At 34.1% G+C, this 25348-nt stretch overlaps 1 protein-coding gene across 2 annotated transcripts in view; it reads left to right on the top strand.

The window, feature by feature from the left end:
- KIF6 (kinesin family member 6) overlaps positions 1 to 25348 on the top strand; it is a 159233-nt gene that overhangs the window by 15643 nt on the left and 118242 nt on the right. Inside the window, exons 4-6 of one of the 2 annotated variants that reach the window (XM_069852542.1) lie at positions 6252 to 6399; positions 11317 to 11426; positions 19770 to 19899. In XM_069852542.1, coding sequence (XP_069708643.1) covers positions 6252 to 6399; positions 11317 to 11426; positions 19770 to 19899 — 388 coding nt within the window. The remainder of the gene's footprint in view (positions 1 to 6251; positions 6400 to 11316; positions 11427 to 19769; positions 19900 to 25348) is intronic. The other variant, XM_069852543.1, reaches the window with a different exon arrangement.

The raw sequence follows: 25348 nt of genomic DNA, 5'->3' as shown, positions 1-25348 counted from the left end.
GGAAATTAAAACAAAATATAGTCAGAAAAGCCAACCACAATAAAACAACCTCAGTTTGCTTTCAACCTCTGTCTACTGTCATTGGGCATTATACCAGTTATTTGTATTGTCTCAACATTCAAGGACAAAGTACTGAATGTCTTTCAAGCTGTAGTAACTACCTATAAATTGTCTATGTCTCACTTGAGTATTTTCTTACTTGAGGAATGTTAAGCACTTGTAAACATGACATATCTATCAATTTAAGTGGAATTTCTTGAATGAGTTAGACTTCTGTATCATACCCTTTATTTAGGAATTGAACATCTTTCAGGCATGAGGCAAGTCAGTTGGGCGACTGAAAATGCCAGTACACAACTCTGTAACAGACATTTATTTAAATATGGATCTAAAATGATTTTTAAATGAAAAGTTGATTTCTCACTGTGCATGTTTTTAAATCAGCACAAATTATGTTTAAGTTAGAAAGTGCAAGTTAAAAGATAACTAAGAAAAATTGAATGAAAAAAAACATGTGTCCTTGCTCTCCTTTAAATACATTCGTATGAATCCATACTAGAAAGAACTGTCCTATGCCTGATAATTGATAGTAGGTTTACTGACAGCTTTTGTTTACCAAGATTGTAAGGGAAGAAGCGGGATCTTTCTAACATAACCAAAAAACCAACAATCCACTAAAGCCCTGAGCCTAGTTTTGTTTTCCCCCAGTTGTATTACTGATTCCAGTAAAAGATGCTACCTCTCTCTAAACACTTATTTTTATTTGCACTTCTAGAGAAAGCAGGTTATAATTCATTTTTCATAAAGACAAAACTTATTTTTTTGAGCAAGCATCATTATGTTAGCTTTTGTTTAACAGTAGTTGTGTTATGAGGCAGTTTTAAGGTTGTGCTGAAAGTCGGCTAATCAAGGAATATTTACTTTGACTTGCTGCTTTTTATAATTATGTCTCTTCTCCAAAATAACAGGAGTATTAAAATTAAACGTATTCCAAGCTACTTGATAAACATAATTTGTGTAATGGTTTGGGGGAGTTGATAAAGTCTTAGAAGTACTTTTGATACATGCAGATATGCTTAACTACTGTAGGGTTTTGAGCATTTACACCAGTAAAAGATCTGCATCAAATTGTTCCAGACTTTGGGTCCCATCTAAAACTGACTGATATTATTGGAATGTTGGTCATTGACTTAAATTACCTTTGGATCATGGTTGTACTAAGCAGGTAGAGAGTTCTTTCTCAGTGTGTTTTCTAAACCCTTGCTGATTATTTCAGTATTCTGGTTAGAAAAAATACAGAAGATATTGTTATTTCTATCTCAAATATTGTTGGGAAATTTCTTGTTAGTCTGTGTCACAGCTTGGAGGTAAAACTTTAAAATTTTTGGTTTGTCCCATCACATGATGCTAAATTGTGTTGCTGTCAAAATACATGGTTAGGTTTACAATAGCAGTGTGATCAAAGTAATCCTTAGTCAGCTGTGTGCACAAAGTATCTTCAGTGTATTTCCAGTTGTATGCAATATGGAGAACATATTCAGTACTTTCCTTATGTTTAAAATATGTTGCTGATTATCTTTGTAAGGTCAAGCACAAGCTGTTGTGTTTCAAAAAAAAAAAACAAAAAAAAACAAAAAAAAGAAACAAAAAAAACCCCCCACCAATAGTTTTTCGATGCTTACAGAAAAGAAGTGTTCAGTTATATGATAGGGTGACCGCATCAGTGGACACCGGAAAAGCAGTGGATGTAATCTATGTGGACTTCTGTAAAGCCTTTGACGTGGTCCCCCACAACATCCTTCTCTCTAAATAGGAGAGATATGGATTTGATGGATGGACTGTTAAGTGGATAAGGAATTGGCTAGATGTTCCTATTCAGAGAGTAGTGGTCAACAGCTCAATGTCCAGATGGAGATACATGAAAAATGGTGTCCCTCAGGGGTCCTTACTGTGCTGTTTAATGTTTTCATTGATGATGTAGACAGTGAGACTGAGTGTACCCTCAGTCTCAGATGACCCTCAGTCTCAGAAGTCTGCAGATGACACCAAGCTGAGTGATGCATTTGGTATACCAGAAGGGCGGGATGTCATCCAGAGAGGCCTGGACAAGCTGGAGAAGTGGGCCTGTGTGAACCTCATGAGGTTCAATAAGGCCAAGTGCAAGGTCCTACACCTGGGTGGGGGCAATCCCCGTTTTCAGTACAGGATGGGGGATGATGTGATTGAGAGCAGCCCTGCAGAGAAGGACTTGGCGTGCTGGTCAATGAGAAGCTCAACATGAGCTGGCAATGTGCGCTTGCAGCCAAGAAGGCCAACCATATCCTGGGCTGCATCAGAAGAAGCATGGCCAGCAGGTCAAGGGAAGTGATTCTGCCCCTGTATTCCTCTCTTGTGAGACCTCATCTGGAGTATTGTGTCCAATTCTGGAATCCACAACATAAAAAGGATATGGAACTCTTGGAACAGATCCAGAGGAGGGCTACAAAGATGATCAGAGGGCTGGAGCACCTCCCATACGAGGACAGGCTAAGAGACAGATGGGGTTATTCAAACTGGAGAAGAGAAGCCTCTGGGCTGACCTTATAACAGCCTACCAGGACCTGAAAGGGGGTGTACAAGAAATCTGGGGAGGGACTTTTTACAAAGGCACGTAATGATAGGATGAGGGCAGATGGCTTTAAATTGGAAGAGGGAAGATTTAGATTAGACTTTAGGAAGAAATTCTTCATGATGCGGGTGGTGAGGCACTGGAACAGGTTGCCCAGGGAAGCTGTGGATGCCCCCTCCCTGGAGGTGCTCAAGGCCAGGTTGGATGGGGCCTTGGGCAGACTGATCTAGTAGGACGTGTCCCTGCCCATGGCAGGGACCTTTAAGGTCTCTTCCAACCCAAACCATTCTATGAATCTAAAATTCTGTGATTCTGTGATTACCTATAATTACATTGGACAGTGAGAATACATCACTGACATTCATATGTTCACATTTTCTGATCTTTCAATGTTTTCTGGCAAACCGGTCAGATCCGTGCTAATGCATTGCAAAAAATGCAGTAAACCTATGAATCACATAACTCAAAGAAAACTCACTTGTAGCTGTTTTGACAGTGTATAGCATGTCACATTTTTTCCTGTGTTTACTTGTATGGTGATCCTGATCAACAGCTTTTTGTGAACTACACGATCCTCAAGTTAATAGTTTGCAGCCACACTTTTACCCCTTTTTTAGACACATTGCAAAACACACCATTCTGCAGAGGCCATGTTGCACTAATTGAAAATATATACCTTGAACAACTTTATAGAAGATATGGAGGCCAACTCAAAATTCTAGATCTAGAAGCACCATAGAGCTGACATATAAAACAGAAGAGCAACTGTATTTTGTCAGACCAAAGTTCCATCTAGCCCAATATGTTATCTCTCACAGAGTCTAACAGTCAGTGCTCAGGAAAAAACAGCAAACAGTGTAAGCATGTAGCACTACTTCCTCCAAGTATTCTATTAGCTGTTAGTCATTTGTAGTTTAGGGACTTTCAGATTTATCTGTCTTTAGTAGCCCTGACAGAATTCTTTTTTACTATTGATTTATTAGTCTAGTCCCTGCTGAAGCCTCTGTGAACTTTCATCATCCAAAACATGCTACTGCAAGGAGTTTCACAGCTTAATTACATTTTGCACGAAGAATCATTTCCCCTTGCTTGTTCTGAATCTTCCATCTCTGAGCTTCTTGTGATATACCCTGCTTTCTGACAACTCGTTACTGTTTTCAGCATTCAGACATGGTGACAGTGGGCACTAGAAGTTCCTAAGACAGATGAATGAGATGGTTTATAATAATAATTGTTTTGATTTTTAACATCTGGAATCTAATATATATATATTTTCTGTCTTTGGGAGCAGATGTTCACTGTAGCTCCTTTCAACATGTCTCCATTTCTGTCTTTAACATCCTACTGTAAAGGATTAGAATAGGCAATTTGGCAACTACTCAGGCCTTTAAATAAACTTTAATAAGTTGGAAAATCATTGCGTCTCTTGTGGCGCCAGACCAGCAGCTATCTATACATGGTTCTTATCCTCTTATGCGAAGGTTGTTTGCTTCCTTTTTCTTCGAAAAATGCTAACTTATTTATCACTGTTTCAATAAACAAAATGCATAAGAATGATTTTCTTTTTTTTTTTTAGCAAAATTATAAGGTCGTTGAGCATAGTAAATCAAATCCGAAGTAGATTTTGCTTCTGATAAGTTGTATCAGGAAAAATAATCCTTTCTTGATTATTTTATATATACATTACATGTATTTATACATATATTACATATATTTAAATGTTTTCAAGTATTCCCTTCATATATATTGTCATGAGATGCTAGAATTGTGGTAGAAAAATTTTGAGATGGAAGTATCCCAGAAACATTTTGTAATTGGTAGCTGCCAAAAAGAAAGAAAAAAGCCTGACAATCTAATCTGATTTCTGTATCATATATCCTGTGAATTGTGGGCTCTCATGACTTCTAATTCAATTAACTGTCTTAATATTAGAGTCAGTAACTGCTTTGTCATTATTTAATGTATGATTCTAATAAGTTTTGATAATTTTATTCAGTTTTTGTTTGCTTTTACAGTTAAGTGAAAATTCAAAATAACTATGTCTGGAACAGGTTGCTCAGGGAAGATGTGGATGCCCCCTCCCTGGGAGTGTTCAAGGCCAGGTTAGATGGCCCTTGGGCAGCCTGATCAAGTGGGAGATATCCCTGCCCATGGCAGGGGGGTGGAACAAGGAAGGTCCCTTCCAACCCAAACCATTCTAAGATTCTATGTCCTCCATAATGTTTACCTCATTGTTTATAGACAGTCAATGTGAAATGTAAAATCTTTCCAAGTTCGGGGCAGTTCACAATAATTAACAAGAAACGGAATTGAAAATTTAGAAATTGATTTTCAGTATTTTTGTCTTTTGAGACAGAGCTATACAAGAGTAATGGTTTATAGTCAGCTGTGAGTATTGATAGAAAATTTAAACATTGGATACCTAAAATTTTACTTATAATATCAAGCAAAAATGAAATGTTGTATTTCTCTTTCAGACATCAGCCCATCAAAGGGGTCTCACTTAAGAAAAATAATACTATGCCTTCATAAAAAATGCAAGAAGTTTTGCTATATATTAATAAGGAAAAAATGCTGTATTTGCGTGTAAAAATAGTTCCTTCAAATAGTACTGACTTACCAGTAGTGGAATCTAGATCACCACAACTTAGGGTACTGCTTTTTGTTCATTCTACCAGAAGCCCTCTCGTTTAGAACAAAATCAGGACCAAATATCTTGAAATATATTGAGTCACAACTTAAAAATTCCGTTTAGTTAGCCATGGTTGCTGAACTTTATGTCAACTGCAGCAGAGTGCTGCATTTCCTCCATGAGGTGCAGCTATGCCATGGCCATTAAGCTTACCTACTGTTTGGTGGAAATCAGATGAAAGTTAACGATAAGTGTGTGGTGGCTTAGAGAAAGATGTTTGAACTAGACTTTTGTTAGGCAGTTCTGCAAGTACAAGTAAGAGGTGTGAAAACAGGTGATTGAATCTGAATGCCATTTAAAGCTAAGCCATTGCACAGCCACTATTGCTGTTCCTTAGAAGGTTCTTGTACAGCCAGTTCTAACAGAAACACTTGTTTTTACCAATGTGGTGTTTGTGTGCTTTCATAGTAAATGAAGATTTTACTAAGTTTATATAAGCACAGGTTCTTCTGCATATAGTCATCCAAACTAGGAGCAGTTTGATAGTTTAGTAAAGTAGTATTCTCAGAATAAAAACAGTTCCCTAGTCTAGCTGTATCCTTACGTGATATTCTAACCATGATATGATCTTTTCTGGTTGTAATTAATGAAGCCATATGTGAAATATTTATAGATTCTGGAGCTGTAACATATTAATGGTCACAATTCCTGACATCTACAGAATTTTAGGAGACTAAATATCATCCTTGAAAAAAGTATACAAAGGTAATGTAAATAGTAATAAATATGGTCAACTAACGATGATATTGAATAACGTGGTAAGACAAGGCATGAAGTCCTTCATTTCTAGATAGTTTAAATTCCACTGAATCTAGAATACATCTCTTGAATTGTGATCTATGTAATTAAGAATTACTGCCAATTGTGTTTTGGTTCTATGTAAATTTGATCATGGGAAATATGTTATGCATTATATATTAATTATCTCCTGCACTTTTTTTTTTCCTTCAGTGTTTTGGCAGGATATAATGGTACTATCTTTGCATATGGTCAGACAGGCAGTGGAAAAACTTTCACCATCACAGGAGGGGCAGAACATTACAATGATAGAGGAATCATTCCCAGGACACTGTCTTATATTTTTGATCAATTGCAGAAGGTATGGGACATTGTTCTCTGTTTATTTTTAATGTCTACCTTACAAACACTTAACTCTATTGCAAAAGGCTGGTTTTATAATAGTGTTAGAGAAGCTCTAAAGTTAATGCTGAAGAAATGCTGCAGAAAGTGTGTAGCTTGACTTGATGTATTATGCAAGAATACATTGGTAATAGGTTTAGTTTCTTGCACTAGTCTGAAAATAATAGACATTATCTGAGGGGTTTTTTTTATAGTTTTAAAAATTATGCTATTTTTAGTTGGTGCAACATATATTCAGATCACATAACTGGTTCTTCTTGCATTAATACTTCCATTACATCAACTCTGATTTTGTATTTTATGCGTTGCATCGCACATACCTCATAGAAAAATAGCTCTGATTCCTATGTAAAACAAGCATCTTGTATAAAAGGTGAACTATGACTTTCACTCTTCAGAATTTACCATAATTCACCACACTTTCTTTGTCTTTGACTGATGCTCAAAAAACTAAAAACCAATCCATAAAATAGTAAAATTAATATTAAGCATTTAAAATTATTCAGCTATTTAATTAATGCCTTTACTTTGTCTAATGTTACTTATTAGCTAGAATATATTGTAGAATGATAATGCTAAATACATCTGACTGTGATGAAAAGCAATTTTTAAAGTCAGTAATGCAAATCCTTTAAATATTTGGAAGAAAATAGATATCCGTACACATTTTCCTTCTCTACTGTTTTCCTTTTAAGTCCATTAAGGCACTTCTATGGAATGTTTTTATGTGTATATGGTATAGTAATAAAAGTCTGATTCACTAAATGTGCTTGGATAGGCACATTTCTTGATATAATTAGATGTATACAACTTATGCACAGGTAAAGTAAATAGTAAAATATCACAAATGTTTATTATTGTTATTGTTGTTTTCTCTCTTAATGCATTATTTACAAAATGAATATAAAAGAAAGAAAAAAGTCCTTTGAGATGCTTTTAAAGCAGCATTGGTACTTAAACACCAGTTAACTGTGACTAGAGAAACACTTTCAAAGGACAAAACTGTTTTGTGAGCACCAGTTTTGTATGTGCTTTGTATTTGAAACTTCTAGTGGAGAAATAGTCACCACACCCATGGAAATACTGATTTGGCTTCATGAAAAATTTGGGCAGTAATAAATACTTGAAATAGTTATATGATTTCTCTTACAGTTCTGACTCAGTTATTTCTTAATGCCTTTCTGTTCTTTTTTTTTTTTTTTAAATACTGCACAGAAGATTTTCCTGCCACTGACAGCTCAATGCAACTACTGTTTGAATACTGAATTTGACATTAGCTTATAGGACAAAATACATCACTCCAGTGTGGTAACTGGCTTAAACCAAAAGCTATAAAATTACTTTCTAGGTGAATCCAGTGAATAAAAATGAATTATATATTTCAACAACTCTAGCTGTACCCTGCAGAAGTAGGGAGGAAAACAGTACAAAGTCTCAAAACAGGTTTGTGATTACAAAAAGAAAAATACCTTGCAGAAACTGTGTAATTGTTGCACTTTGAAATGAATCAAACTGATTTATAGTGTAAAAAATGGCAGGCTTTGGGAGAAGGAGAAAACTGACTGCAATTTAATTCTATGGTTCTTCTGGAACTACTGTGTCCCTGTAAAAGACAGTCGAAATTTAATTTGTCAGCTTACTTATTTTATATACAGAAAACGTAGTATCAATGCAGTTTTCCAGAAGGTTATAGTGACATTTACTTAACTACAAGTACTTTGTAATGTCTTAACATCTAAGAGCAGAGATAGAAATGGAATAAATACAGATTATAGAAAACACACTAACTTGAAAATTATTACCTCATCTAAAACATTACTTATCATTTCCTTATATTTATTTCCTTGTATTTATTTTTCTGATAAGTAAATTATAATTATCAACTGAAATACTTTGAACTCAAATAAGATGTCAGTAACAAAATTTCTCATTGAATAGAGAAGTTAATTTTAAGTTAGTCATTTCGAATCATAAGTCTGCAGAGGCTGGAAAATGAGCTTAGGTAACGTTCTGGGTTTTGCCACATATAAGAGGACAGTGAGAAATAACAATAACTAGCTGGTGATACTATGATTTGCATGCCAGGTATAAGAACTTCTTTGCTAAAAGAGGATGTGGGGATGTGTGTATGTGTTAATTTATAACCAAAATATTGTAGATCATTTAATTTTGACACATGTATGCAAGGAAATGAGTGGATAAGTGAAAGGATCATAGAATCATAGAATCTTAAAATCATAGAATAGTTTGGGTTGGAAAGACCTTAAAGATCATGTAGTTCCAATACCCCTGCCAGGGGCAGGGACACCTTCCACTAGATCAGGTTGCTCAAGGCCTCATCCAGCTCAACCTTGAACACCTCCAGGGATGGGGCATCTATGACTTCTCCAGCAACCTATGCCCATGCCTCACCACTCTCACATTAGAAAATTTCTTCCTAGTATCTAATCTAAATCTCCTCTCTTTCAGTTGAAAACTATTACCCCTCATCCTGTCCCTGCACTCCCTGATAAAGAGACCCTCCCCATCCTTCCTGTAGGCCCTCTTTAAGGACTGGAAGGCTGAAATAAGGTCTCCCTGGAGCTTCCTCTTCTCTAGGTTAAGCAGCCCCAAATCTCTTAGCCTGTCCTCACAAGGGAGGTGCTCCAGCTGTCTGTTCATCTTCATGACCCTCCTCTGGACTCGCTGTAACAGATCCATGTCAAGCACACTGATGATTGTTCATTATGTCTGCAGGAAATTTCATTTTTTTTTCAGCATCTTTAATACTGACATGAGAGAACACAGTCAAAGATTCTGGTGCTTTCATAACTATAAGTCAAAAGTGAAGGGACTTAAAAGAGGTGTCTCTTGTAATATGTGTTTTATCTCTTCATTTGCTGCACCAGGCCCAAGACTCGATTAAGATTAATCTTCACATTTTAACAAAGCTATTTGATTAAACTAATATTAATTAAAATATTGTTTGATGATAATATAAATTATTACATTGTATTTTTATGCTCTGTTATTCATCTAATACAGGGTATGAGTTCACACTCATTAGGGTATATGCCTCGGTCGCATAAACATGACCTGTCGAAGTGTTAACAATATTAAGTAATTTATTTTATTTGCTCTTTCAAAGTGTGGCTTTGACAGGTAACATATTGCAGGTGCACAAAAACTTGCTTTTTTGGGAATGGAAATTACAAAAAAAAAATCTATGTGATCATGTTGCCTTAGACCTTTTGCTGCACTTGTTCGATCCCATGGAGGACTTTTGTCATGGGAAGTGAACAGGTTGATTTTACAATTGCAAGTAAACAATGTCAACACACCAACGTTCTTTTCTAGTGCTAAGTATGTAATAAAAACAAAATCGGGTGAAAAATAACTAGTTTAATTTGCTATCTTCTCAGCATATACTTGCTAGAAATATAAAAATGTATTTCAATTTTTAGGCTGGGTTTTGGTTAAAAAGCTCTACTTATTTCTCTCTACCTGCTTCCAAATCTTTGTATTTGTTTCATACATTTTCTGTGTTGGTACATTTTAAAGCATCTTTTCTTGATGTTTTAGATCTCCACCTGCCTTTCTTTTCATACCTTTCCCTTGTTAAATTTCTTTTTATCTACAGCTTTACTTTGGAAAGTGCTGACACAGTGGGGAAACCATCTGCCTCCTAACCCGAAGTAGGATGGAACAGGAAAAATAGACTTCAGGATCACAAAATACAAGAGTTTTGAAGCTCTTACTTGCACTATGGCAGTACAATTTTAAGCAAAGGAAGCAAAACTTTATACCAGAAATAAGAACCAAATCAAGCTCTTTGTTTTTAATAGCATCTCTTTTTAATTTATTGTTCAGAAATTCTCCTAGTTCCACAGCTTCCTGTTTTAAGAGTTCCTTACTATGCTTTTTCCATCCATCTGTAATGTATTTTTTAAAATGGTGTCCCTTAAAACAATGAACTGTCATTATCAATTAAAAAAAGGGGGAAATAACTATTCAATGAAAATGAAAGGCTCATATCTCTGTATTCTGCAGAGCACCTAAAGTGGATTGGGTTATTAAACTGCTACTGTGAGTATAAATATGAGTGCTTTCACAGTGGCTTCATCTGCTGGAAAGCACTGACTAATTTTCTTCTAGTTTGGAAATGATAGCCCATTATTTTGAGGTTTGTGTTGTTTGGATTTAGCTTTAGGGTAGGAGGAAATTCTGTCTGCAAAAAACAGTTGTGTTAAGTTGTGTTTGGCAATGTATTATACAGAAAAAATGTGGATTACAGGGAGTTGCCAACATCATATACAGTGCTTAAATGTTATGATAAAGGCAGTGGAAAGCAGTATGTCACTGATGTTTCTAAATTAAGTAAATCTTAGATTCTTTTTGTTGTTGTTGTTTCTTGTTGGTTTTTTTTCAAGCATAGTCTTTCGATCCATAATATAATATGAGGGTTTACCTCTTTATAATTACATTCTTTTTTGTCATAGAAGTGAAAATTTGCATATTGTATTGTTCTGTAAGCAGACTGCCATGTTGTAAGTGTAGACTTTTCTAGATATAAGGAACTAATGAAAAAATCCAGACTAAATTTATGAGAATGGTAGAGTTCGAGGAGGATTTTTGGTTATGGGTTATTTTGTGTTTCTGTGATGTGTGGTTGGTTTTGTTTGTTCTTTTACTTTTTCTTCTTGAGCCTCTATGAATACAGTAACAGAAAACATAAAAGTATCACAAAGTGAAAATGTAAACCATACCCAGGAAAAGTGAAAGAGCCAGAGTTAGGAAGCTACATAAAAACTGTAGTGATAAAGTTTTCCTCTGGTCTAACTCTGCCTTCTCTTCATTGCTCTTCCTTTTCCCTACTTTTATTTTTTCTCTTCTCCAGGATAGCAGTAAAGTATATACAACTCATGTTTCCTACTTAGAAATTTACAATGAATGTGGTTATGATCTGCTGGATCCAAAACATGAGGCCTCCAGACTAGAAGATTTGCCGTAAGTAACCAAAGTGGAAGTATTAAAAATGTATATTGAAACTATGCATAAGAAATCTATTGCAGCCACTGCAACAAAAGAGAAGTTGTGCTTGTTTTTCTCGTGACACTCTGTCTCTTTATGTGGTAGGCACATTCTGTTTGTGGCAGAGACATAGGTAACAGGCAGTATTTCCTTGCACCAGTAGAGAGAAACTCCCTGCTTCTACATGAATGTTTTCCTTCATGGATAACTATTTTTCTAAAATTAGCAATTTCGAAATGAGGTAAGTAACAGGTAGAAAGGGCCACAAGGAAGTCCAAAGGGAAATATACTTATTTCAGAATAGATGGTGGTTCTAATACTTTTCATTGATAAGACGCTAGCACCTACTAATACATGGAGAAAGGTTCTAAATAAAGGTATATAGATCATGAGCACATAATCCTGATGAAGGTAAGATCTTATCATTAAAAGGAAAATCAAAGCCTATTTTCTAAGTTTCTTCTGAAAAAAATAGTTTGTAATCTATGTTATTTTTAAAATAACTCAGCAAACTATAAATATGTATAAATACATGAGTTGTTGTCTGCTTGGATTTGCAAATGCCTTGAAATAATTCTGGGAGCCATAATCTTTCCCACACCACATGATAATGACTGAATCATGTAAATAGTAGTCTGTGACATGTAAATAACACAATCTGAAACATATAAATAGCATAATCACTGCTGATACAAGAGCAGGAAATGTACTGAAAACTGCCAAGGGAGCAATAACAAAAAAATAAATAGATTTGTATATCAAAATAGCTAATTACATTGCTAACATATTAAATCCATTACATTAATTTTAAATATATATGTATTTAAAATAGTGTTAAAATCTAGATTTGGTTTTCCACACAATATTTGGTATCTCAGGCATACATTAACAAAAAAGTTCAAGATTGTTCTCTGTAAACAAGCTAGTCTAGAGACAAGGAAGGCAGCAGGCAAGCCCGAAGTATTAGATTGGGCTGTAAGTTTTCCGGTGGGTCTCTTCCAACCTGGTTATTCTATGATTCTATGATTCTATGAAGTTGATCTCATTGCTTCACTTTCTCCATCTGTAAAATGGAACTAATTTTATCACTTTTTGACATGTTGATGCTATAAGAGCTGTATCTATTTACTGATGTCTTTCATGGTAAAATTTAAGGATTTCATTTTGATTTATTATTTCTTTCCTGTGCTATTGAGAGAAAGATTTTAAATCAGAGACTAAGTTGGATAGTAATTTAATTATTGTGATGATTTTTACAGATACAGTGTTTTTCACAGTAGTGAGTAAAAAGTAGTCTGCTACTTACTCTTTTATTCAGCTTATTAGTTAATTCTATTAACTTGTTCAAGTTTCTTAAATTATTAGTTTCATTTATCAAATTATTTGCAATATTCCATTTATTCATTTTATTAAATTGAATTTATTCAATTGAACTGAATTGAATTTAATTAATTTAATTGCAGCTTTATTTGAAACAGTTATTTAGGGGTCACATGTCCTGGAAAATATGTCCCTATTTAAAATTTGTTTCTGAATGTTTACTGACAGTCATGAATTTTAGAATATCAGAATTGTTTTATGTTTGGTGATTCAATTAAGCTAAAAAATAATTCCTTGGTTGTATTTGTCTATTTTTAAAAAGTTAAATTTGGTTGTAAATTAGGGATAAAGGGCACCGGGTAATCATATTTGCCCATGAACTTATGTAGTTTCAGTGAGATAATAAATTTTCCACTGCAGAGTAAAGAATCTTAGTAAGTGCTTAATGATTGTACTATACGTGGTCATTATTTTTTCCAGTACCTCATTTCCAGTAAAAGATATGTACTGTAGAGTAAAACTATACCTTCACCACACATATTTAGCACTGTATAAAAATATTTATTTAATAAAATATTTTTGTTTATTTTTTAAGATTAATTTTGGGATTCAAAATTTTAAAGTATATAATGACATTCTGAGCTAAAAAGGGAGTACAAATTGCAAGAAAGCGTAGTTGCAGGGCTATCTATATGTTACTTACTTGTTTAGTCTTTGAAAATGACAAAGTAAGAAGATAGACATAAAGTAGATAGTCACATTTTAAAATATGTTAGGTAATACACATAATATATAAATATATAACCTAGTATGCTTTTAATTTTCTTGAGAATTTTATATGCTTAAAACCTTTATAGATTATAATTGAAGTAAGCAAAGTACAGAGTAATCTAACTTCCTCTAGTTTATTTGAAAGTATGTATTTAATGAGGATATTAAAAAGAACTTAAAGGTTTTATACTTTAAAAGGGTCATATTATACATAATTTCCTGTTGAAGTCCACCGTGGATCATCAAGTTTTCAAGCACCATACAGAGCCAAATGCAGGCTTTCTGTGCTTGAGTATATATTAGTAATCTGTGCTGATATTCTCACAAGTACATACAATGGACAAGAAATGTACTGAAAAATATGTGTCATTTTAGAAGAGTTAACAAAAGATTAGTTAACCTTGTAAAGTATGCAGCTTGTTATGGAACAGTATTTTTACCCATATTCCACATCTGCCTGTATTTATATGCATTGAGATCGATATAGAGACTTACATAAATACTTATGTATGCATATGTAGAGATCTGCATACATATACGTATTTATTTGTATACGTGGACATAAGTATGTATCATGTTTCTAATTGGTGTGGGTATTTATAAATTAACTAAATTTGGTTTTGAGATCCCATTGAATATTTGTTTTCACAAAACCTCCCAGTTTTCATAATGTTTAGTTGTAATATTACATGTAGCCAATAGAAGATGTCATTTGATGTACCTTAATGCTTCATATACAATATGCCTCTCTTTACCGTTGTAACTTTGCTTCTGCAAAGCTGTTTTAATTTTGTGACATGGTAGCTGAAATTTAGCATATGCAACTGCAAATACTGCAAATTAACTGAATCTTATTTATTAGAAGTAAAAGTGTAATTTAATACTGACAATCTAATTCTGTTTGTAGCTGTAGAGTTTTCAAACATGTAAAAATTATACAACTATTGCTATAAAATACTATAAGAAGACTATTTGAATTCTTACTACCATCTCTTGTTTTCATAAAAGATTTGCAGAGCTCTTCAAATTAGGAGAATTTTTCTGAAGCTCTTCATTTGCTCTGAGGTTGTACAAAAAGATTTCTCCTCCAACAGATTCTCTGTTTTACAGTGTATTTGTAATTTATATAACTCCATGATACTGAATGAAACCAATTTCACTTAGCTATAACCTGCTAATACAGACTCCTAACTCTTGTGTATTATTTAATAAGAATTTAAAAAAATTCTTGGCACTGAACAGTACAACAAAAATAAAGACTGAGGTTATAGAACATACTCATAGATTAAGTCAGGGCAACCAGTAAGTAGCCACTTTACCTGTCCAAACTATGGCAGGTTACAGTTTTGCATGCGAAGGCAAACCAAAATTAATGCTATTTTACCTTGAAATGTCCATAGAAAGGAAGACACTTTAAGCTAAGAGCCAATTACCTGCAAACTTCAACAGTGATACCTATATTAGTGTATATATATTAGTAACATGCAGAACTGCTATGTTCCATGAGGTCACTGTAAAATATTTTCATTTTAAAAAAAATCTGTAACTGAGTATTGGTTACCTATCTCACATGAATTTCTGCTGTAATCTGACTAGTATAGTAATTCCTGTGTGACTTAACAAAGAAGAAGAAGAAAAAAAAAGAAGAAGGCTAAAGGAACAATTTGCAGCATATAGGAATTATATTTTATTCATTCTGATTTTATTGAAACAAAAACCAGGCTCAGTAGTGTTAATGTCAGCCTTTCCCCTTTTCCATGGCTGTACCATCTATGTAATCTAGAAAGTGGCCACCATCTATAAATATTCAAGAGCTACATTTTTAGTGTTCTGAGAATTACCAGTGTTTTAAACTTCTAAGACTGATGATAATAATAGATCTCTCTTTTCGTATGGAATAAATCCTTTCAAAATGAAGAGTGATCAATGTTAGTATTACTACTGAATATGAAATATTAGGAAAATCTTAAGGTTTGTAAACATAAGTTTTTCTATTTGTTACTGGGAAGACAGCCGACAACTATTCTGAATAATTTCTTCAAAGATTTAATGGTGTAAAATAACTTCAACATACATTATTTATTGTTCATTTCCATTCAGATCAGATTTTACATTGATTTTCTTTCCTGAAAAGCAGGAAGAAGTCAGTGGAACATTTCTAAAGAAACTTTTCTAAAAGCATTGCATAAGTAAATTAATTCAGTTCAGATTATTGCTGTGCTCTTCAAGGCAACTTCACCTTCGAATATCAAAGTATTATTTAACAGATGTTTTTTGTGAGTGAGATTATTGCAGTTGCCTGTAAATTCTGACAGGCCTTAAGTGTTTTGTTCATATATGAATCACCAATCTCATTGTTTCAGTTCTAACTCCTTGGTGGAGCAGGGAGGAGAGAGTTGGTGCAGGGCTCTTTCTGGATCTCTGTAAGAAAGGCTCAACAGCAAATAGCTTAGTAAGGCAATTGCTTTAACAGGACAGAATAACAAGAGGAGTATAGGTGGTGGCAATTAAGTCTTGCGTTGCATCAGATGCACAGCACTGTGTTCAGGCAGCATTGGATGGAGCCTAAATGGATTTCCTCGTGGTGCACTGTGCAGAGCAGCACAGGTGCTGTCTTTTAATCATTTGAACTATTAAAAAATTTCTGTACGGGAAAACAGTTCATTTCTAAAAGGTATTCTCGTGAGAACCACTTGCAGAATTTTTTGATAAAGGCTACGCAGGTTGTGTGATGACCAGGTGGAATCTGACTGCAGTCTGTTCTGATACAATGACCTGGCTGGATTCATCCTGTCAATAAGGCATCTGTGCCTTATGACACAGACCTGAATGTTATGTTTTGCCTGCAGCACAGCACAGACCTATGCCTGCTGAGTTTAACTGTTGTGTGGATCACTAACTCCTAAATATGCAATAGTCTCTCAGTCAGTATCAATACACTCCTGTGTCCATAAAGTATAGAACAAGCAAACTCTGTTTTTCTTGTTCTACATGTAGAATTTATTGGAGACAGTGGGAAGGATTTCCTATCACAATATGACGTGTGAGGAGAACAGTCTGCACCATTACTTGCTCATCTCGTCGTTCTGTCATGTCTTACAAGCTAGGGAGATTATGCTCTAGGTCTATACTTCCATGAAAAATCATATCTCTCTGCTAAAAAGAGCTGTGATGGTGACTGAATGACTTCGTAATCATGCCTCTTGAATCAGTGTTGACTTTGTCCTCTGATGTGGTACAGAGCAAACTATACTTCTGAAAGATCATCTTTTGGGGTTGATAAATAAAATTGATCTTGGCCATACTTAAAACCTAAAGATCATTGCAACTTTGTGAAAGATTACGTGTAATTATCCATTAACTTATTCTGTTCTTCCAGACAGATTCCTAGATGCATGCTTGCTGTTTTTCTCTTTCATCCTTTTCCTAAATTTATTATTGGCTTTAGAGTATCCTCCTCATGGTGAAGAAGTAGCACCATGTTCTGCCAATGTATCATCATTAAAGATATGTATCCTCATATATTATTCACTTACATCAATATGATTAAGTTTTAAATTGTTATGAAGTTTTTGATATTATTTTAGAATTTCTTCAATTCTAAGTCCTAAAGACAGATATAATCATAGGAAATTCAATTTTAAAAATTGTCATTTGTTTACTAAAAATTTTAAAGTATTTTTACTTTGTTTTATATTATACAAATTAATGAGACTCAATTAATCGAAGGAAGCTTTAGCTTCAATGTTTGGCAGTAACAAGAATTTAATAAATGAAAGCATTCAGTATGTAAGGCTTTTGCATTAATAGCGGTCCAGCTGATGCAGGGAAGTGTTTAAGTTAATAACAGTATAAAAAAGGCTGATCCCATCCTACAGGTATCCTAGTCAGCTACAAATTCCATCTGTTATGCTAAATGGAAAAGATTCTTTGTTTATAAAGAAAATAAAACCTTATCTCTGCCTTCTTTCAGTCATTGTGGATAACTTAACAGAGATTTTCTACTCCAAAATCCAAGTTATGTCTGTGAAGTTTAAAGATTTCACTAATATAGAAAATGTTCTGTAGAAATATGTTATTGTATTATACAGGAACTTTATAGCAATATAAAATAAAAAATTATGTTGTCATTTTGGAACATGTCTTTCTCAGGAAGTTCTGACAGATGCCTCTCAACATATGCAAATTTAGACTTCAATCTAGAAATACTCTGCACAGCTGCAAGGCCACTATATAGGAGGCTGTCACTGTTTCGTGATGTCCCAGTGTCTCCTTTCCGATATAATAATCTTCCAAAGCTTTTCATCCAAATTAGTATCTTCATTGTCTGGAAATTATTTATAACCATTGGTCAAAATGTAGTCTGAAAAGATCCTTAAAAGTTTAAATAATTTGCCAAGTGTGCATAGTAAAACCACATTGTTTTCATAAACTACAAAAAGGGGTAGATGATGTTTATTGTGCAATTTCAAAATATTAAAATCAGTCAAAGCGTCATACTGTAATCAGAACTACTCTGGACTTCAGTGCGGGATGAACACACAGATGGAACTTAAGACAGAATACAACTTGATGTTATCAAAACACTGTTATGCAAACGCAGAATTATGCTTTTAGGTTTATTCTCTGAATGGGGAAAGTAGAGTTTCTTTATTGTACTAGTGCTGTCCCGCCCTACCACAAAAATGAGTCTGTAAGTTGGAGCCAATCGTACCAGGAAAAAACAATTGTTATGACTACTAAAAAAGCATTGTGTGTACTTTTACATGTACATTTTTTTCTTAAAAATAGTGAGTCTATTGCAATGTGTTCAAATTATTTCTGTATACCCGTTCTAATGTTTTGACCATAAGAGGTGAACTGCTTCTCTAATAGTTCAGAGTAATACTGTGGAACACTGCTTAGCTGTTCGATTTGATTGTTAGTTTTAGGGATAAAAGACAAGCAAAGCAGAACAATAACCAACCTATGTGGTTTTGAAGCAGCTTGTAGTAATTAACGTGCTAGAACTAGCTAGAGGTAAGAACTCAAGCCGCATACTCCCTCTTGTGGTTAACCTCGAAGAGATAGGAAAAAAACCCCCACGTGCCTATACGTACACATATATGTGAATATGTATATATAAGGTATTATCTATACTTACAGGAAAAAAAACCACCCTGCTTTTATAAAAAAAATCTTCTACTTTTAAAAAAGTACTAATTTGCTTGTTTTAGGTTTTCTCAGAACATGTAATTCACCCTGAAGGATATGTCATTCATCCTCAGAATTCGTGTACTTTGATTTTAACAGCCTTCACTCTGGAAGTTTTCCAAATCTGCTGATACATCTACTTTTCTTCCATGTTGGATATTATAGAACGTCGTAACTGAGGAGACTCTAATGGCTACTCAGTAAAGCCAATAAAGTTTAATCCTCAGTAATGTGATCAAAAGAAAAAAATCTTCTGTAAAAGGGCTATCTGGAGAAGTGAGAAGGAGTTTCAGTAATATTTAGTAGCTCTCCTGGAGTTTTTGCTGTATCCTTCCTACTTCCAACTAACTTGCTCTTTTTGAACTTTAAGGCTTAATGAAATACAACAAAGAGCATTTCTAACCTTAATGGAAATAAGTAAAATCATTCTGTTAGCCAGCTTTTCATTAAAGAAAGGTACCATTTACATTTGTAGTTATCACCATTTGAGAAGAATGAAAAAAGAAATAATCTTGACAAATGCAAAGTTGCGAGAAGTGTGTTGGCTACAGATGTGTTGATTCTGAAATATTCCATGCCTGTTTGCTCATCAAGATTATGGTATGCTTTATGTATCTTTGTGTATATTTAGGCTATGCTTTATGTGTATTTTGTGCTTAAATAGCTGTGGTAATGGCAAAGAAACCTCTACTTATTCTTTGTTTGGGATGATTCATCTAGCATCTTGCTACTGAGATTTTACTGTATCTCATAAAAACCGCACAACTTCTAGAGATTTCTTTAATAACTGTAGTTTTTAAATATTCCTTTTCTAGAGGTTTGTTATAAAGGAATACAAAAGAGATGACAGAGTAAAAAAACATTCAATACATCCTTTAATGTGCATCATATCCTCTTAATGTTTTTAGTTCCTTTATTATGATTGGTTTGGAGTTTTAGATGTCACCTTTTAGGTACATTTGAGGTATAGAAAAAAGATCACTTCACAACAAACCTATGAGTTTTCATTTTGGTTGTTGGGTTTTTTCCATGTAGAAAAGTGACAATACTGGAAGACTCAGATCAGAACATTCATCTGAAAAACTTGTCTCTTCATCAAGCAACCAGTGAAGAGGAAGCCTTAAACCTACTCTTTTTGGGAGACACCAACAGAATGATTGCTGAGGTGAGAATTGCTGCTACAAATCTTGCTTAATATCATCAGAGCTAAAATAGTCATAAATTTCATCTATAGTATGTATATTTTGGAAGTCCTTGGAGATAAATGAGTAAATATCTTCTCTCTGAGTGTGTTTCCATGATGTAATTAAATGAGCACTACTCTGATTATGGCTTTTATGAAAACAGCTTCCTATTTTCCTTAGTGAATCTGATTGATTGTTGTTGATGCCCTAAATTGCTGCAGTTAAAATAAGGAAGAAAAAAAAATCTCATAAAACATAGACTGACTTTTGAATGTGGCAGGTGTCAACATAAATACACATTTAAAGATTATGAAATGTGACCTTACAAAGCGTTGCCAAACATTCCCACAGAACTACTAAGTTGCCTTTGAAGTAGTTACAGTAGGAGTTAGCAGTCCCCTCTTTTTGCTTCTCATTGCATAAACATGTGGTGATAAGTGTTAAGAAAACAGTGGTAGTGTGAAGCACATTCAAAATACATATTTGCCAGTGTACAAAGACCAGGGTGTTTTTACTGATTGTAGAAAATTCAAATTAAATGTTTCCATATCCAGTTAATAAAATATATAGAGTATTTTTCCTCCTTGTTTTCATACTTGGAAATGGAATGTAAATATAAAAGTATGTTGTATAATATGAGCACTGTCAATGTTTCTTTACCACAATACAGCTAATTATATTTTAAAAACTTGTGGGTTTTCTTCCTCAGTCTGACCAAAAAAGATATAAAAAATCAATAAGGAAAAAGACAGTTAAAGTATATAAAATAGACAAGTAGCTCTCTGTTTCTGCTGGCTGACCACGTACAGCCAGGCATAGGGGAAGAAGAATTTGATTACAAAATGTAAATAGGCCAGAAACTGATATGTTCTCTCTCTCTCAAGGGAAACTATTGGAACAATAACATTTTGAGAGGCAGAAAGATATAAAGGCTGTACTTAAAGGCTGTTAGTAAATATAATTATTGAGGCAAGAAACTGATGATAGTAAAATGGAAAAATTGATACAATTTAGAGAGGAGGAGCTTGAAAAAGTGTAATAGAGGAGGCCGAAAGATGACATTGAGTTCAGAAGACTGAAAAGCTGTCAGGATAGTTGGTAATGAAAATAGAAAAAAGTACATCATTACATGGATAAAGATCTTCAGGATCAGTACGGATGAGCGGTGTCTGAAAATGAGACAATTTAAAGAATGGTCCGCTGATGTCTGACAGGGTCATAAATCGGCAATTGTAAAAGGCAATTGTGTTACCTATCTGGCAAATGTTGCCTTAAGAGAAAATATATCCCAAACACTGAAAGTCATGAACAACTAGCAAGACTAGTGAAGATGGTAAGTCATTAAAGGCTGAGATGAAGTAATGTTCTGCAAAACTAAAAGAATATTCTTAGTGGGTCAGACCAAAGAATATTCTTAGTGGGTCAGACTGGAGCGTCTACTCCAATTTCCTGTTTTGAACAAAGACCAATAGCAAACATATAGAGAAAAGTAAAAGATAAACCAAATAAATAACGATACTTTTAAAAAAAAAATCTCATCACCAGTTTGTGTTTCAGACTATTTATAGCTAATAACTTTTGTTGTATTTTTTTTTTCTTTACATAAATTTGGCCAGATCCTTTTCTTAACCTCAGTAAATTATATCAGGAAATCTGTTGTGGCACGAAGTCCCATGACTTAAGTCTGTTGTCTGAAGAAAGATCCCATTTAGCTTAGTTTTTAATCTACAACTTGGTAGTTTTATTTGAGGCATGCTAGTAATTGTTAGGGAGCTTAAGAATTGATGTGAGAACGTGTGAGACCCCAGGAGTAAAAAACCCACTAGTTTGAGTGGCTTGAGTTTGCAAAAGCTTTGCCATTGTCACTTTTGCTTCTTTTTCAAGAGCTATACTATAAATTATTGTTTCCTTGATCTTTAATGAAGAGTACTTAAAAGAAAAAAATACTTGCTTGTTAAATTTTTGTTTATATAGTTATCTTGTACATTGTTCCTTTGCAATTGCAACAGTTATGTTGCAGTACAGTTTAGTGAGCTTACTGAGTGCTGTTTTCTTTTAGATGTTACAGAATTTATCACCCATTATCATAGGGCATTTTTGGCTTTGAGTTACTGTGGTACTTTATATGATGACTTAACAGAATGAAAAAGCAGTGTTTGCAGATATGAGGGATTAATGTAGAGATCTAGAAAAGTGGAGTTATTACATCAACCATAACTTCTCCAGAGATCCATGTTTTTAAACTTTGAATGAATTATGGTAACACTTCCTGACCTCAAAAAATATTTAGACCCTATTTAAGTAAACTTTAAAAGACACAAGATGCATAAACATAAATAGAAAATAAAAGTAAAAGACGAACTGTGCTTGATTCATCTTTTTTAACATTGAGAAGTTTGAGTTTGTAAGAACTATGATGACTGTCATGGATCACATAGGAAATCTGTGGCAGAGCTGCAATCTCTCAGCTTGCAGTCTGATGCTTTACCCCTGAGATATCCCTTCTTTGAAGAGTTTCAGGACCATTTTGAAAACAGGAATGACAATTCCATTTCTGTAATGCCTCTGCTAGCAGAGTCTAACTTGTGATTTGAAAGCTATGTTGAAAGCTATGTTTTGCTCTCAGCACTGAATGTGCCAAAAAGAAACTGATCATACTGTTAAAAGTATTCTACAGGCTACATTCGTTGATTCATTCATTAAATGTCAGAATCTAAGGGAACAATTACTTTTTTCTCCACACATAACTATGTATCTCATAAGAAGAGAAAAAAAGAGGAAGCTGATCTAATTAGTGCAGGATTGGTTTATCGGTCGGTATAGGACCAATCCTTTGCTCTAGTTTTGGCATGTACTACAAGTTGTGGAAATGGTAAGATGGGAGACATCTGTGCACAAACACTTCATTATGTAAAAATCCAAATATGAAGGTTTTATCTCTTATATTTTGCCAGGGAGAAATGGGCAGAGAACAAATGCAAAAACCTGATTCTTTTGTTTTCAGCTCTTAGAACTCTAAGGGCTATTTTGTTTGGCTTTTTTTTTCCCCATAAAACATATTTTCTTGTTATGTTTGAATGCACAAGGATTTCAGGAACATGTTATTTAAAAAATGTGAATTTATCATTTACATTTTGACCTTCTAAGACAATTTTATGATTTAGATATCTGAAGTTCATGCAAACAAAGGATTCCAAAATCTAATTTGCACATATGACACAGATGGTAGCAGCTGAATTCTTACGATGTAAGAATTCTTCTTGTAACTGCTGTCCTTTGAAATACTATGCCTGAACCTCAGTGATTCAGAGAATTCTTAGCACATTTTCAGTATTTCTCTTAAAATAGCAGGGTGAGGTACACCCAGTAGCCTCCCAAGGGCATGCATCAATTTAAAAACTGTAAAAATTTTATGTGAGATTGATATATATGAACACTGTGGTTGCATAACATCTAGCACTTGGGTTTTTTCTAATGAAAAATTGCTTCATTTTAATGAGGAAAGACATGTTTTAGTGCATGGTTTTATACCTATAATACTCCATTGTTTAAATTTGGAAGACACTGCATACTACAAAGTAGTTGTTCCATCGTTTAGAATGTTTCAAGTACACATGGTACAAGCAGTAAGCTTTTGGCAATGTTTGAATATGTTTATTTCAAGAAAGAACGAAACATTTAAACATTTAAATACAGTTGTGAAGACTGACTTACAGTTTCTGAATTGGACTCATTCCCTTTGTATTTATTTTTATTGTTCGTTATTATTTTCTTAAATATATCTAGAAAGCCACTGGTAGTATTTCAGTGCATTTTTTCATGGATGAAATATGAAAAATAGGATTTGAATGTGTGAACATATGAGATTAAATTATGATTTTGCCAAGAACTCATGTTATTCGTGTTAGGGCTGCATTCTAGAGTGAATTACAATTTTCTGCTTTCCTAAGTTCCTCATTGATGTGAATTGTTAATTTATTTTCACTCTGACAAACCTGTTCTATAGTGTCACTAGTACCAAGTGGCATCATTATTTCTGCACAGGTGCTTCCACTTCTGTGTGTGTTAAAACAAATACTAGGCATACATCCTACTTTGAAGAGTCCTTAAAGTGATTTGGGTTTTTTATAGATAAAAGAAACTGTATAACATGAAGTTTAATAATATACTCCCCAGGAGTATTTAATTACTTTAAAAGTTACCTCGTTTACCATGATCTGACTGTGAAACTGTAGTTGCAGTGAGTATGGAAAGGTTAAGTATTTCTTCTAGAAATCAGGAAGGTGTCAGAGTCCACTTATTATGTTCGTTATGTTTTCATAGCAATAAATCTGCAATTTCAACTGTGTTGAGTGTACCTAAGTACACCTGAAAAACACCTTCACTTGTACCATAGTAATGGGAAAAGAAATAAAAGATATATTAAGGTCTCACTCATGTACCAGATGTAAAGACAGGAACCTCCTATTCTTCAGCTTACATACCCTCCCATACAGAATGGTTCTGTTGGAACTGGTGTAGTTATATTAATTAAACAAATATATCCACAGTTTTTCAGCAAAAAATCTCTGCTCCTTCAGCCTTGCAGAAATTTATAATGTTTTATAATATAAACCAATAATGTGAAAACATCAGAATATTCTAAGGACTTGTTTCAACCAGACTAAAAATCGGTTTTAAATGGCTTTGTTGTCATTCTTATAGGACTCAGTGGCTCTTTTTGTACACTGTGAACTCCAAAATGACTAGAGCTGTCAGAAATTCTTTCTACAGGATCCACCTGATTGTAGCTTGAGACTGGAGAAACTCAGTCTGATAACTGACTTGGATGCTATCAATGCTTTTCTCTTTTCCCTTGCCCTTCTTCAAAAAGTTCAAAGATTAAAAAACCCTTCTTAAAACAAAATTTTGGCCTTTTTCACTGAAGCAGTCTCTGTCAAAAAAATAAATAAATAAAAGGGAGCATTCAGAACCAGCCTTTCTTCATTTATGTCTTGGCAAGTCACTAATTCACTCATAAAGGAAAATCATGTTCTTCTGATGTCTAAATATTTTGATTCACAGAAGAAAAGATTGCTTTGGAACTGTATAAACTGCCAAGTGGAGGTGGTTTGCAAAATAGGCTGAATGGCTGCATTTATCACCTGTAAAACCTTTTTTTCCCAGCTGCCCTGAACTCTTATTTGTATTTTCTCTGTCTGAATGTATTTGGCAGCCATAATCAACACATTATTCTTCCAGATAGTAGCAGCTTCTGTTGGTCTAATGGTAATTTCCAAAGAGCCTTTCATATGTTTTTCTCCTCTTTAAGAAATTTTCTGTCTTAGGTCCTTGAGTTTTAAGAACTGTATTTAGACCAGTAGCCTGCTGTTTCTGGCTATTCTTAGTAGTGAATACAGCATTTAAGATAGCAGCTGAATCAAAGAAAGG

Source organism: Phaenicophaeus curvirostris, chromosome 2 (assembly GCF_032191515.1).
Source record: "Phaenicophaeus curvirostris isolate KB17595 chromosome 2, BPBGC_Pcur_1.0, whole genome shotgun sequence".
Classification (NCBI taxonomy): Eukaryota; Metazoa; Chordata; class Aves; order Cuculiformes; family Cuculidae; genus Phaenicophaeus; species Phaenicophaeus curvirostris.
This window is presented reverse-complemented; position numbering and strand designations above follow the sequence as displayed.